Source organism: Salmo salar, chromosome ssa01, assembly GCF_905237065.1.
Source record: "Salmo salar chromosome ssa01, Ssal_v3.1, whole genome shotgun sequence".
Classification (NCBI taxonomy): Eukaryota; Metazoa; Chordata; class Actinopteri; order Salmoniformes; family Salmonidae; genus Salmo; species Salmo salar.
The window spans coordinates 141504866-141520049 of record NC_059442.1 but is presented as its reverse complement, the minus strand read 5'-3'; the positions used below and the strand labels follow the sequence as shown (position 1 = coordinate 141520049).

General features: G+C 42.2%; 3 protein-coding genes across 3 annotated transcripts in view; all 3 read right to left on the bottom strand.

Annotated features, from left to right (window-relative positions):
- Positions 1 to 240: 240 nt before the first annotated feature.
- LOC106567027 (uncharacterized) lies at positions 241 to 3512 on the bottom strand. The gene is made up of 2 exons (XM_014135827.1): positions 3399 to 3512; positions 241 to 3033 (listed from the first exon to the last, which is right to left on the bottom strand). Exon 2 carries the CDS (start codon positions 2934 to 2936, stop codon positions 1128 to 1130), a length of 1809 nt encoding a protein of 602 aa, XP_013991302.1. The 5' UTR covers positions 2937 to 3033; positions 3399 to 3512; the 3' UTR covers positions 241 to 1127.
- A 2292-nt stretch (positions 3513 to 5804) lies between these two features.
- Positions 5805 to 7971, bottom strand: surf2 (surfeit 2). Its single transcript, XM_014135841.2, has 6 exons — positions 7753 to 7971; positions 7442 to 7593; positions 7041 to 7144; positions 6583 to 6768; positions 6046 to 6164; positions 5805 to 5913 (listed from the first exon to the last, which is right to left on the bottom strand). The coding sequence occupies exons 1-6, from the start codon at positions 7828 to 7830 to the stop codon at positions 5827 to 5829; spliced, it is 726 nt and encodes a 241-aa protein (XP_013991316.1). The 5' UTR covers positions 7831 to 7971; the 3' UTR covers positions 5805 to 5826.
- Positions 7972 to 13117: 5146 nt separating this feature from the next.
- LOC106567126 (cip1-interacting zinc finger protein) overlaps positions 13118 to 15184 on the bottom strand; it is a 24073-nt gene continuing 22006 nt past the window's right edge. The window contains exon 14 of the mRNA XM_014136081.2: positions 13118 to 15184. This exon is cut by the window's right edge and continues 2242 nt beyond it. The gene's annotated coding sequence lies outside the window, so the exon portion shown is untranslated.

Sequence of the window (15184 nt, the reverse complement as noted above, 5' to 3'; positions counted from 1 at the left end):
AACACCAACATGTAAACAATCTTCAATGTGACTCAATATTGGGAAACACAAGCGTTTCGCTACACCCGCAATAACGTCTGCTAAACACGTGTATGTGATCAATCAAATTTGATTTGACTATTGCCATGCTACAGAGGTACATTTATTTGATCATCTCTATGCGGAAGATGAGGTGACATTTTACTATTCAATATTAACAAAATATTGACTATTTTCACAATAAATACAAAATCAGAGGAGAATATTTGTGCACTTTTATTATACTTTTTATGCAATCACAGAACTTCTGAAGAAGAGTGAGGTAGTGGACAGAAAAATAATGGATGATATCTATCATACAGTGCCTTCAGAAAGTATTTACATTTATTTATTTTTACCCATCTACCAATACGTGCTCTTATTTGCGAGACATTGAAAAACCTCGCTGGTCTTTGTGGTTGAATCTGTGTTTGAACTTTACTGCTCGACTAAGGGACCTTACAGATAATTGTATGTGTGGGGTACAGAGATGAGGTAGTCATTCAAAACTAATGTTAAAACACTTATTGCACACAGAGTGAATCTATGCAACATATTACTCCTGAAGTTATTTAGGGTTGCTATAACTAAGGGCTTGAGTACTTATTGACTCAAGACATTTCAGCTTTAATTTATGAATTTGTAAAAAATAAATAAATAAAAAATTCCACTTTGACATTATGGGATATTATGTGTAGGCCAGTGATACAAAATGTCAAAGTAATCCCTTTTAAAATTCAGGCTGTAAAACAAAATGTGGAAAAAGTCAAGCGGTGTGAATACTTTCTGATGGAACTATAAGTCTCATAATGAACAAGAAACTTACTTTCAACATAACCTCTGAAGAAGTTTACCAAACACGCAGTCAAAAGAACTGTAATGCAGTCAAGACACAGATACTATGCTACCTTTGTTCAAAAACAGTTGCAAAATTCCTAGATAAAAAAAATTCTATCAAAAGGTATATTGAACTGGAGTGCAATAAGACTATAAAGAATATTTCCCTATTTACATGTCTACAAGTAAACCATTTAGTGGTCTCAACCCAATTCAGCACAGGTAAAAGTTCATACTACTCACACTTTTTATACATGTAACAAATGTAGCCTTTACAACGGTTCCTGTTTGCACACCATTCCAGTTGAGCTAGGGCCTGAGGCTGAGCTAACCCCAAAGGTGTGACTGACCACAAATGGAAGGTCAGCCACAGTGGCTTTCAGAGAGTCTGTGTAGTTGGTCTTAGCCATCCAGACCTGTCTTCGGATGGCTACAGAAGCAGCCATGACCCTTCCAGACAGTTCAGCCTGGTGGGAGGATAGCTGGAGGGTGAACTGGCCAATGAGCTTCAGCTCGTTAAGGGCCACCATAAAACGCTGGGCTGGACAATCCTCAGTGATCTCCAGCAGAAGCCTCCTCTGGTAGTCTGATAGGTAGCGTAGGTAGTTGGCCGTCTTGGCAAGCATGCCAGCAGTCTGGTACATCCTCTCTACTAGAGTCTCAGTGAAACGCCATCGCTCAGCTGGCACCGGCGCCTCCTTGTTCTCTGTGGGCTTCACCGCCTGGAAGATAGCCGACATGAAACTGTTGACCTGGGGCATCTGGTCATACGCTGGAGACTGGCAGTCGTGAAGCCTGTACATCTTAGAGAACAGCTCCCTGTACGGTTTCGAGCTGGCAGGGTTTGGCCAAAAGCTCTGGACCAGGTCCTCAAACTCCGGCACCATTGTGGGGTCTGGTGGGCTGGGGCTGGCTGGTGTGCTGGGAAAGTCTATACCAAGATACTTGGCAGCACGTGCTATGAGGCTCTGAAGCTCCATAGCTTCCAGTAAGTCCTGTTTAGAGATAGGACCCTCAGTTGACTGAGAGGCATCCTCCCCTTCACGGTGTCCATCACTGAGAGGTCTCAAGGCAAACGAAATGGAGGAAGGCTCCTCTTCCTGCTTCACAATGGTACTGGACATAGATTCCGTCACCAGCTGCTCGCTGACAAGGCAGGATAAATCTCTCTGGTTGCCCTCCTGAGAGGAGGTGGATGCCAGAGGGATGGAGGCGTGAAGATGTATAGTTTGGGCTGGAGTGGGGAACGACACAACAGCCTCAGCACCTCTCCTCTCCAGAGCCTCAATGCGCTTCTCCAGAACAGCCCACTGTAGCTGGACGGCCTGTTGAACAACCTCCACCAGCTCCCCGTGCCTCCTCTCTGACCGGACAGCTTGCCGCGATTCCCTCTGAGACCTCCTTCCCTTTCCAGAGGGGCAGGAATCATCTTCATCAGAGCTCCAGTCTGAAGAGGAAGAGGAGGAGGAGGGAGAGCGTCTCCGCCTGTGGCTACTGCGGCTTCGTTTGGAGCGTTTGGAGCAGGACGATGAGAAACCGTGTCGTTTACAGGAGCTGGAGGTCAGCATGTTGGAACCTGATTGGCTCAAGGATGGGGTGGAGTCAGCTGACTGCTGAATAGCAAGTTGTGAGAGGAAAGTGCCTTTTGGGATGCTCAAATTGTCCCCTGCCTGCGCTGGGGGTGGGGAGAGGATGGTGAACAACACTGGCATGGTGGAGGAATGGGCTGGTGTGGAAGCAGAGAGCCGATGTGGGGGCAGGGTGGGGACTGTATTTTCTTCCGGTTTTGGTTCCTTGATGGGAGCTGAAGTGGTCTCAGGCTTGGGCTTAACTTCAGACTGTGCTGCCTCGTGCTTCCTCTGCTGGCTCTCGCGGTGCATTATCTCCTGAACTTTAGTGAGGCGGTTGATGCAGGTGCTCCAGTCCATCTTGGCACAGTGTGGGCATTTGCCATACTCCAGCACAGCCTCCTTGGCATGCTGGATGCCCAGACAATGCAGGCACAGCTCATGGGTGTCTTTGACAGGAATCTTGTGTTTGCGACAATCACACCACGTGAACCTTGGGGATGAAGTTGCCATAGCAAACAGCTGTTGTGGAGAGCAAGGACCCAAAGAAGAGTCCTGTCAATGTTCTCAGTTTAGGAGATAATTTGTGGGGCTGATTATGTTGGCTCCCCTGTAACAAGAAGGAATAAATAGCCATATGAGACCAACATAAGTCATCATCATTGCACGCATATCTTTTTTACATATAGTTAGCTGACATGAAGCTACGGCTGGCTATGAGGCGAGTCCATCGCGAAGGAAAAGCACGAATATTTTACCAAGAAATGTATTAATATTTCAAAACATAAAATATATCACTTAGACTAAGCAGTATGCGAATACAATTGGCATTAAACTGTCTTCTTTGTGTGGTCCCTCTCCTAGTTGTTTGTTGACGTTGGACAGCCAAGCTAGCTAGAAGGTAAACAAGCATACATTGAAAACGTAGCTATGAATATTTGAAACCATATACTACACAAATAAATGCACACTTACCCCGATCGAATCTTGTTAAGGGTTGTTTACTCGAAATTATGATCTGCAAAGATACACACGACATGTGGAGGATACCTCCTCAGTTGCTCCTACGTCATACGCTGTGCGACTGAAGCTAAATAGCAAAGACCTTGTAGTAACAACAAGATCCAAAGTTTGCGCGTTCTCTCAATTAAATAAACATTTTTTTTTTGGCCACATACACATGGTCAGCAGATGTTATTGCGAGTGTAGCGAAATGCTTGTGCTTCTAGTTCCCGACAGTGCAGAAATATCTAACATGTAATCGAACAATTCCACAACAACTACCTAATATACACACATCTAAGTAAAGGAATAAGAATATATACATATAAATATATTGATGAGCAATGACAGAGCAGCATAGGCAAGATGCAATATATGGTATAAAATACAGTATATGAGAAATGCAAGATATGTAAACATTATGAAAGTGGCATTATTAAAGTGTCCAATGATTTCAAGTCTGTATGTAGGCAGCAGCCTCTCTGTGTTAGTGATGGCTGTTTAGCAGACTGATGGCCTTGAGATAGAAGCTGTTTTTCAGTCTTTCGGTCCCAGCTTAGATGCACCTGTACTGACCTCGCCTTCTGAATGGTAGCGGAGTGAACAGGCAGTGGCTCGGGTGGTTATTGTCCATGATGATCTTTTTGGCCTCCCTGTGACATCGGGTGCTGTAGGTGTCTTGGAGGGCAGGTAGTTTGCCCCTGGTGATGTGTTGTGCAGACCGCACCACCCTCTGGAGAGCCTTTCAGTTGTGGGTGGTGCAGTTGCTGTACCAGGCGGGGATGCAACCCGACAGGATGCTCTCAATTGTGCATCTGTAAAAGTTTGTGAGGGTTGTAGGTGACAAGCTAAATTTCGTCAGCCTCCTGAGGTTGAAGAGGCGCTGTTGCGTCTTCTTCACCACACTGTCTGTATGGGTGGACCATTTCAGTTTGTCCATGATGTGTACACCAAGGAACTGTAAACTTTCCACCCTCTCCACTGCTGTCCCTTCGATGTGGATAAGGGGGCGCTCCTTCTGCTGTTTCCTGAAGTCCACGATCATCTCCTTTGTTTTGTTGACGTTGAGTGAGAGGTTGTTTTGCTGACACCACACTCCGAGTGCCTTCACCTCCTCCCTGTAGGCTGTCTCAGCATTGTTGGTAATCTAGCCTAGTACTGTTGTGTTGTCTGCAAACTTGATGATTGAGTTGGAGACGTGCATGGCCACGCAGTCATGGGTGAACAGGGAGTACAGGAGGGGTTGAGCATGCACCCCTCTGGGGCCCCAGTGTTGAGGATCAGCAAAGTGGAGATGTTGTTTCCTACCTTCACCACCTGGGGGTGGCCCATCAGGAAGTCCAGGACCCAATTGCACAGGTCGGGGTTGAGACCCAGGGCCTCTTGCTTAATGAGCTTGGAGGGTACTATGGTGTTTAATGCTGAGCTATAGTCAATGAACAGCATTCTTACATAAGTATTCCTCTTGTCCAGATGGGGTAGGGCAGTGTGATGGCAATTGCATCGTCTGTGGACCTATTGGGGCGGTAAGAAAATTGAAGTGGGTCTAGTCTGACAAGTAAGGCGGAGGTGATATGATCCTTGACAAGCCTCTCAATGCTCTTCATGATGACAGAAGTGAGTGCGACGGGCGATCGTCATTTAGTTCAGTTACCTTTGCTTTCTTGGGTACAGGAACAATGGTGGCCATCTTGAAGCATGTGGGGACAGCAGACTGGGATAGGGAGAGTTTGAATATGTACGTACACACAGCAGCCAGCTGGTCTGCGCATGCTCTGAGGACGCGGCTAGGGATGCCGTTTGGGCTGGCAGCCTTACAAGGGTTAACGTGTTTAAAATGTCTTACGTCGGCCACGGAGGAGAGCCCACAGTCCTTGGTAGCGGGCCGTCAAATACCTCATCTGGCAGTTATCAAACGTTCCCACAATCTATGGTCAAGTGAGTACATTTGGGACATTTTCATAATTGGAGCTATATGATGATCACCAAATGCTGTAGTTGAGATGCTATATAGGAATACATTTGGTCTTGTGTGGCATAGTTGGTAGATCAAGGTCCACGCAACACCAGTGTTGTGCGTTCAATTCCCACAGTGGACCAGTATGGGAAAAAATTAATATGAATGCACTGACGAGTGTACATCGCTCTGGATAAGAGCATCTGTAAGATGTACATTTGGTGCTGGACAATAGCAGAATCCATGTCAAGACTAGAAAATGCTTTTGTGTGGAACATTACAGATGTAGTGTTGATCTGTCAACTTTTGCTCAAAATTAGACAGAAAAACTGATAATTAGCTACTTGGAGCAGCCTTATGTTTGCATCTACTTAGCAACACTCGACAGGATGAGAGTATATGACACAAATTGAAAGTGCGAATAGAGAAGCACAGCATTCACCTTTATTTTCCATTTTTAACATGGTCTTTAAAACCTTTTCTTTTACAGTTATGATTCTTGAATTTCTTCTGGAAACCACCAGCCTGAACCTGTTGAAAATGCAAAGAGAGCGGTGTTACTAATTACAGTAATTCAACAACCACATGCAGACCTGTTTGCTTGGAACACTGCTCAACACTACTGGTGAAAAAAACAGTTCCATGAGGGTTAAGCCATCTGACCTTCTTGCGTTTCTGTGGCGCCTGTTGATCAATCTCCATCTCCTCCTCATCATCCGTTTTAAAGGCATCTTTTTCCTCCTCCATACCCTCGGTCTCCTTTTTCAGAGAGAATAAAGTGGCTGTAGGGAAAGAAAAAGCCAGACATTAGTTTTCACCTTCCAGAAAGGAAGCAAATGTATCAAATAAAATATACTTGAATCCACATACTGTATGTTCTAGCTCATCCATTGCAGACATTAGTCGTGTCCGAATACCCATACTAAAGTACTACATACTTAAAACGCATAGTAATTTTGCCATTTCAGCTAGTAGAATTCACTCATCTTTTGTTTGACAACAGCTGATGATCAGATAAATTGACAGGCTGTACCAAAATGAACGAATTGCGGGAGTCAAAGCACTCGCACATTAGGAGTACTATTTTTGAAATTTCAAATACTATAAATACATTTTTTGCATACTATTTAGTATGCTAGTATGTGTATTCAGACACTGCCACCACTGACTGTTTTACACAAAAATGACTGAAGTACTAACATGGGTACAGGTCACTCATGCTGTCCTCAGAATCACTGCCTCCCTCGTCGCTGGAGTCAGGAGCCCACGCTCCATTCCCCCGCTGGAAGTTGCGCCCCCTCTCCCCATCTTTCTCTCTATCTCTGGGCTTCTTCTGTTGGAGGCTGGCTGGCATGTACTCCACCCCCTGTTGCACACACATTTCATCTAGGGGAGAGATTAGACAACTCAAACTGTACTGACGACAGTGAGAACAACCATCTATGTGGTGTTTCAGGTAGTTCTATTTTAGTGACATACATCTGATGGATTGTAAAGATGCTTCACTGGTAAATCGTGAAAGCGCAGAACAAAAGTCCCCTGAAACAACACACAACAGCACTCAGTGGAAAACCTCTAAAAACGTTGAGTGGAAAGGAAGCATCAACATTTGAGGGTCGGTAGGAGGAAGGACATTTTGGGAGGCAAGAAGTACTGACATTTCTTCTTCGCTTTTTGGAACCGCTTCCCATTGACATGCTGTAAGACATGGTGTGGCAGGCGATTGATGTGTCTGAGCGTCAACTTGCAGAAGAGATGATTGCTGTAGGTCAGACATACAGAATTGGTCAGTTACCCTAACCCCAAGAACTGGTTAGAGTGGGGACATAACTTCAGAGGCAGACAGGCACTTGATAACCACATAAGTCCTATATTCACATTGAATTGGTGGCAGCAGTTAGAGAACCTCTGGATGGGTCTGGAGAGAGATAGGGCGAATGTTTAGCCTCCGTGAATGTGGGTGTAATATCATAAAGCATCTGCCAAGAGGTCATAGATGCTCCCCTCTAAAACACGAAACCGCAAACTGCTGAGAGTATGGCTCTTGGGGAATACTTACGGTTGCTTCGAGCTGGGCACAACATGTGGTTCATATTGACTATAGTTGAACTCTGCAGTAGAACACATTTTCTGATATTTCTTCCCTTTGGTGAAGTTCTGGAGCTCTGTGAGGTTGCAAGGACAATCATGTCCATTGAGTACGCATTTTATCTAAAAAAATAAAAAGGTGAAACAAAATGCTGTCATGTAGTTCACATCAGATACAGCATAACATTATTAGCTAGCTAGCCAACGTTAGCTAAGTTTTTTGCCAATGTTAGTCAATACGATATTTTGTGAAAATAAGTTTGGTGCGGTTGGAATTCTAACCCTTTTGCCGTCGTCCGTAAGTTCAAAAAATGGGTGATTTAGAAGGAAAGCTTTGATATCTGCAGGTAGGTCCTCCATGGTCGATTAGCTAGAAAGCTAACTAAGGTTCTTATTTCATTTTGTTAGCTTCTAGCTGTGCCAGTCATGTGGGTACGCGGACGTATTTCTTCCTCTACAGACTTATAGGACCGTGGCGCCACCTATTGTTTATAACAGTATGGAGCAGTCTGATATATTTTGATGGCCTTCTATGAATCTATGTCATCAAAAGGAACATACAATTCGACACACCAATTAGGATCTGGCTAAAAAATACTTGCAGTTATAGAACCCACTGCCCTTTATGGTTGTGAGGTCTGGGGTCCGCTCACCAACCAAGAATTCACAAAATACGACAAACACCAAATTGAGAATGCATACAGAATTCTGATAAAAGATCATCCGTGTACAACGTAAAACACCAAATAATGCACGCAGGGCAGAATTAGGGCGATACCCACTAAATCCAGAAAAGAGCTGTTAAATTCTACAACCACCTAAATGGAAGCAATTCCCAAACCTTCCATAACAAAGCCATCACCTAGAGAAGAGCCCACTAAGCAAGCTGGTCCTGGGACTCGCTTCACAAACACAAGCAGACCACAAAGAGCCCCAGGACAGCAATACAATTAGACCCAACCAAATCATGAGAAAACAAAAAGATAATTACTTGAAACATTGGAAATAATTAACAACAGAGTAAACAGAGAGAGTAAACAGAGTAAACTAGAATGCGATTTTGCCCTAAACAGAGATAACACAGTGGCAGAATACCTGACCACTGGAAATCTTTGACTATGTACAGACTCAGTGAGCATAGCCTTGCTATTGAGAAAGGCCGCCAAAGGCAGCCCTGGCTCTCAAGAGAAGACAGGCTATGTGCACACTGCCCACAAAATGAGGTGGAAACTGAGCTGCACATCCTAACCTCCTGGCAAATGTATAATCATATTAGAGACACACATTTCTTTCAGATTACACAGACTCACAAAGATTTCGAAAACAAATCAAATTTTGATAAACTCCCATATCTATTGGATGAAATACAGCAGTGTGCAATCACAGAAGCAAGATTTGTGACCTGTTGCCACAAGAAAAGGGCAACCACTAAAGAACGAACACCATTGTAAATACAACCTATATTTATGTTTATTTATTTTCCCTTTTGTACTTGAACTATTTGCACATCATTACAACACTGTATATAGAAATAATATGAAATTTGAAATGTCTTTATTCTTTTGAAACTTTTGTGAGTGTAATGTTTACTGTACATTTTGTATTGTTTATTTCAATTTTGTTTATTATCTATTTCACTTTCTTTGGCAATGTAAACATAGGTTTTCCCATGCCAATAAAAAGCCCCTTAAATTGAAATTGAAATTGAATCGATATTTATGGGACCTAGTACCACAGAGTTTCTAAACCCAGAGGCACAATGTCGCAAGATTTCCGGGAACACTTGCCATACAGACCAGCCCGGGGTTTGATAAGTCAATGAGATAAGTGAAAAAATCTTCCTTAGTTGTTGATTTTCTCGAAATCTAAAGGCACAACTTAAATTTGAGCCAATGTCTTAAGTAATTTAACATGTTATTACTCCAACCTCGTAAAAGTGACAAACTGACACGTTTTAATTTTCGTCGAAAACAACTTTATATCAAAGGAGTGACGGTCTGCACATGCGCAGTTTGGCGTGAGAGACCGTTACGTGTTGAGCTTGAGTTTAGTTAGATGATTCGGGGAGAAGCAGTTTCGGCCTATCTTCATAATGTCTTTGCTAGTACTCAAGACAAAATAAAGACAACAACTGTTTGTAATGTATAAATACCAATAGAAATTGGACATTAAGATTCACTAAATTAAATAATGAAAAGTTAAACATTTAAGTTGAAATTAATTATATCACAGGGGATATGCCAAAGATAATATAAAATCACAAAATAAACTACATCACGAAACTGACCACAAAACGGCCTGATTTGACTCTATCGTTCCTATTGTGTTCCAGTCTGATATACAGTTTTTTAACTGATAATTGCAAGGCCAAATATATTGTAGATATAGATCTCTTGAAGTATTTGTAAAGCAATGTTTGAACATTGGGTCATGTCGGGGAGCTTGTTTCTCAGTGTTGTCATTATCAGTCATCTGACACTACGTGACAGGCTGCGGTTGTTAGCTAGCACTCCAGCTAAGTCCAATTTGTGCATTACGATGTAGTCCTTTTTAGGTTTTTGTTTTCCAGCAGAATATTATATTAGAAACCCCTACTATATGTGAAGTGCACTGGTGATGAACATAGTAATGTAAGTAAACGTGTATCTGTGATTGTTAAGTTACTAACGTTAGCTACATTGGCTGCAGTGCCAACTAACGCATCTTTTCTCTTAATTCAGTGTAGCTAATTCTACGTAAACAACTAGGGAGAAGAGCGCTCGGCGGAAATGGAGTCCCTAGAGAAAGCAAGAACAAGATGGGTGTCAGGAGTGGGGCAGCAGTATTATCATAAGGAGACGTATACTTGGAAAACGGAGGAGGAATGGAGGGTAAAAGAGAGGGCTTGTGTCGGATAGAAATTGTGGGGAAAAGGGAAATGGTTTGTTAAAGAAGAATGGTAGAAAGTGTAAGCAGAGGGAGCTGAAGACAGGAGGAGAAATGGAAGTGAATAAGTGTGAAGCATCCTATGTGGTAGGTGGGGTGAAGTTATTGGATACCGAGGTATACACCGAGGATCAGGATGAAGAAGAGTCTGTGACAGTAGGAGTGAAGTTTATGGAAAAAGTGTACTCTTGCCTTTTGGCTGATCCATTTGTGGTTTCACGGTGGGTGAAAAAAAGAGTTGGGTGATGGTAACTAGAAGTGGTCTAGTGATAACTGTTTGTGTTTCTGTGAGGAAGAGGGAGAATGCGCTCGGAGTAAAACGAATGAGGGCAAGAAAAGTGAATTGTTTCGTTCTCAAGAAAAGGGCACCAGTGAAAGGAGTGATAACAGGGGTAGCGGTAAATATAAAAGTTGACCAGCTGAGGGGAAAGATTCCCGGTGTATGTGATGGTCGTCGTTTGATGCGACGCAGACGGTGGTGAGAGTGGGGAAACGGAAGTCATTGTCTGTTATTTTGAAGTTGAGTCTTTGCCCGACAAAGTTTGGATTTCTAAGTAATCCTTTACGAGCGATGTGCCGAATACATTACGATGTTACAGGTGTCAAGCTTATGGGTATGTGGCAGCAGTGTGTAGGAGGGAGGGTCCAAGGTGTGAGAAGTGTGTAGAAGGTCATGAGACAAAGGAATGTGTAGTATTGAGGAAAGTAGCGGAATGTGTTAATTGTTGTTGTGCCCATGGAGCTGGGGCTCAGAAATGTCCCTTGCGAGAGAGGCAGGTTGAGGTTTCCAGGGTTAGAGTAGTGCATTAGTTGTCACATTGTACTGAAGGGATGGATCGGAAGGCTCGGGAAAATTGAGGTTGTGGTGGCAGCTGCAGAGGTATTTGGGTGTGCTAGACTTGACATCAGAAGAGTTACAGGGTGTGTTAAGTGGTGACGTCCCATCCTTTCAGGATGATGGCATGAGGTATGAATAAATACATTTAATTAGTGGAGTAGGGTGGGGTTCATTTAATTTTATATCATTTTGAAATTAGTGAGTGTAGTGTTAGATGGTAGGGTATTTATTTAGTACATTTTTATTTTTCAAGCAAAGTATAATGGAGTTGTACTCCAGTCTAGTAGGTGGCGGTAATGAAACAAATTGGATGCCAACCGCCGTTAAACCTCAGAAGAAGAAGTAAACAACAATATGTCTGGACCAAATGGAGATCCTAACATCTCAACTGATGATGGTATCATCGACGATGAAGATGAATTCAGGTAATACCGGTATGTTTCAGATGTCATCATGGAAGCATCATCTCTGCGCCTGTGATTTAAGAGATACAGTGTGCATTTTTTTGTTGTTTAACTATCCTTGTGGGTACCAGAAGTCCTCACAAGGAGAGTAAAACGAGGAACATTCGGACAAGTGGGTACATTTCGCCGGTCCCCATGAGGAAAAATGCTATTTTAGGGTTAGGGAACATAGGATTTAGAAAGGGAATAAATGTTTTGGTCCCACAAGGATAATAAAACAAAACTGTGTGTGTTGTCATTCACTGCTGTGTACATAAGCCAATAGGGTGTCTGTATTTGTCTGTTAGGAATGGCACATCATATCACTCTCTTTTGGCAGAGTATGTAGCCATCAACACTATGTAGCCATCAGCACTATGTAGCCATCAACACTATGTAGCCATCAGCACTATGTAGCCATCAGCACTATGTAGCCATCAACACTATGTAGCCATCAGCACTATGTAGCCATCAACACTATGTAGCCATCAACACTATGTAGCCATCAGCACTATGTAGCCATCAACACTATGCTGATCAGATCAACTCTTGCCTGGATGACCTGGAGGAACGCAACCACTCACTGAATGACAAACTACATGAACTGTTTGGTGAAGAGGATAAAGCTGGACTACTCAATGTTATACAAATCAACAACATTCCAACTATCTATTTGAGCATCTTTCCTTTCCTCAAGTGTTCGTGTGGCAACACTTAAGAGTGAATAGGGTTTTTCCCTTCTCTGTCCCTTTTATGTAGCACTTATGAACCCTCCACAGTTTTAATTCATACCCAACTGTTAAACTTTTAAGATGGTTCCTGCTTGGTTAAGTAAATGAGCCAAAAGCTGAGTACATTCTGTGTTGAAGTGACTAGTTTATGCCACCATCACCACTTATTATGTATACCAATGTTTCAGCTTAGCTATCTGTATAGTCATCAATTGCCCCCATGATTGGTACTTATTTATCCAAGTGCTTGGTGTGGGGTGTAAAGCATGCAGAATAAGCTGTGATTCATGTCATAACTGGGGTGTATTCATTTTGCCGAATTGGTTTCTGTTCCAAAACGTTTTGCAATGAAAACAAGTTTCTATTGCACAAATTCAGCTAGGTCCCTCCGTTTCATTTGCCATGTTTGGCTCTAAGATGGTAAATGGTTTCTGTTTTAAGATGTAATGAATACACTGGTGGTAGGTAAGCAGCAAAGTTAACCTCTGTGGGGCAATACTCCAAATCATGTCTGAGCTTTGATTGGTGAACATTTCTCTGACATGCAAGAAGAGATTGTGTTCCACTTTTTCCCCATTCTGTTTTTCTTTGTCAGGTATAAAACAGTATATCGAATGTGTTACTGTTAAGTATCTGAGTGTGACATCTTGAATCACTAGCGTAAAGAACTAACTCTTTAAAACAATGTGATATTCAATAAATCACAGTGAGACAATTGTCAAATTTTATTATTATAAATTAAAATGACCCCAATACAGAAAACATCCCAAAAATACATGAAACTTCCAGCTGCTAGAAAACACTTGTTCATCCGTGTCATTTGTAGAATAGAAATACATTAAGAAACATACAGCTGTTTGAAATGTCACATAAATGACCCTTTCTGTCGTGCTCTGGTCCTTTATAATATTTCAGTGGGACGCAAACCAGAGACTAGAAGACAAATGACCTTGCTTTCATCAAAGCCAATATGGGTTGTTTACACAGTTAGCCCAATTCTGATCTAATTGGTATTTTGACTTAAGATCTCAGAAAAAAATTCTGAAAATTGGGCTGCCTGTTTAAACAGTCTATGCATCTGCTCTTCCTCTGTACAAGTGAACTAATAAAAACAACTGCCCATTGACTGAAAGCATCAGTATCATCTGGGAGAGACTTATTCCTTACATGTTCCTTGAAGAAAAATACAGTGGCTGTGATTGGGGACTCTTAACTGGAGTGCTACATTACTTGATTCGGTCTTATGTAGTTCTGTCTGTAACTTATAAAAAATTATCCTATATTCAGGTCTCCTCTCACCAAGAGGCCAGTGACAAATGGTTATCCACGTCTCGTCAATTAAATAGATCACAAGCTGGTGAATCATTCAATTTCTTCTGTTGGTGTACTTCCAAATCAAAACTGCTGGTTCTCAGTTTGTGTAACATTTAGACTGCTACACATTTATTACCACTAGGGAAATACACTTCCTTCTCTGTGCCTGGAGCCAAGAGATTTTCCTGACCAGTTAGATTACCCCGCTGAGGTCTCATGGTTATGAAAAACTCCGAAGTCATATCATTTTTTCATTTCATTATTGTTGAGAGCGTTGATATTAATGTTACTAATTTGTAAGGTGACAACTCTGCCATGCAACGTTTGTACAGACAATTCTACTCAATGACTACAGCTGCATTTGGATATCCAGCCCAATTCTGATATTTCCCCCTCCCTAATTGGTCTTTTGACCAATCAGATCACCTCTGAAAAAGATGCGATTGGTCCAAATAGAGGGAAAAAAATATCAGAATTGTGCTGCCAGTCTATACAGTCTACTAGTCCAGTGTACTGGAGCTAACAGGATATGCGTGAGAAAGAAGAAAAAAACAGCAACTTCTACACTAATTGACTATCAATGGGGAAAAGACACTTTATTCTCCGTGCCCAAAGCAAAGAGTTTCCTGACCAATTCTGATTTTTTTCCCCCACTAAATTTGTCTTTTGACCAATCACATATTTTTTTCCACATCAGATATTTTTCAGAGCTGACTGGTTTAAAGACCAATTAGGCCGTGTCTAGACTTGACAGTTCATGCAACTTCTGTATTCTGAACATGGAGTTCTGATCACGTCCACATTTTGTCACAGGATTCCCTTTTTCTTCAAACGCTGGAACAGGCTAAATCTGACAACTTGATGGCAGTAACCACCTACTGTAGCGAATTAGCCAGCAAGCAAAGCTAAAAGAGATTACAAAAACAGGTTATAACTCCAAACAAAAAAATGTTTTTCCAAATAAGCTGGCAGGCTAGCATTTATGAAGCCAGCAAACACATTCCTCACGCTAGGAACGCATTTCCTCCATTTAATGAAAAAAGGTGTCTCTTGCTGCCAAAACATATTTTCTGGAGATTTGTGGGCGGAGTGCTGTGACATCACCCACTGTATTCACTTTTGGTAGCCTGATTGCAAAAAGACTGAGGAGAAATCCACACAATGAGTCTGACCACCACCTGAGGCGGTCAGCCAGATCTAAACAATTCCAACCACAATGCGACTTTTGTTTATCTAGACCTGTCGTATACAATGCATCTTCATATTCTAATAACAGAAGTCGCATGTAAGTATCAAGTGTAGACACGGCCTTCGTGAAAAAAGATCAGAATTGTGCTGCCTGACTAAATGCAGCCTTAGTTTCTCCAGGTCAGGTCTCATTGTTATGAAAAACTTCCAAGTCCATCCATACCACTACAACATTGTTGATAATAACCTTGATATTAATGTTACCAATGTGAACA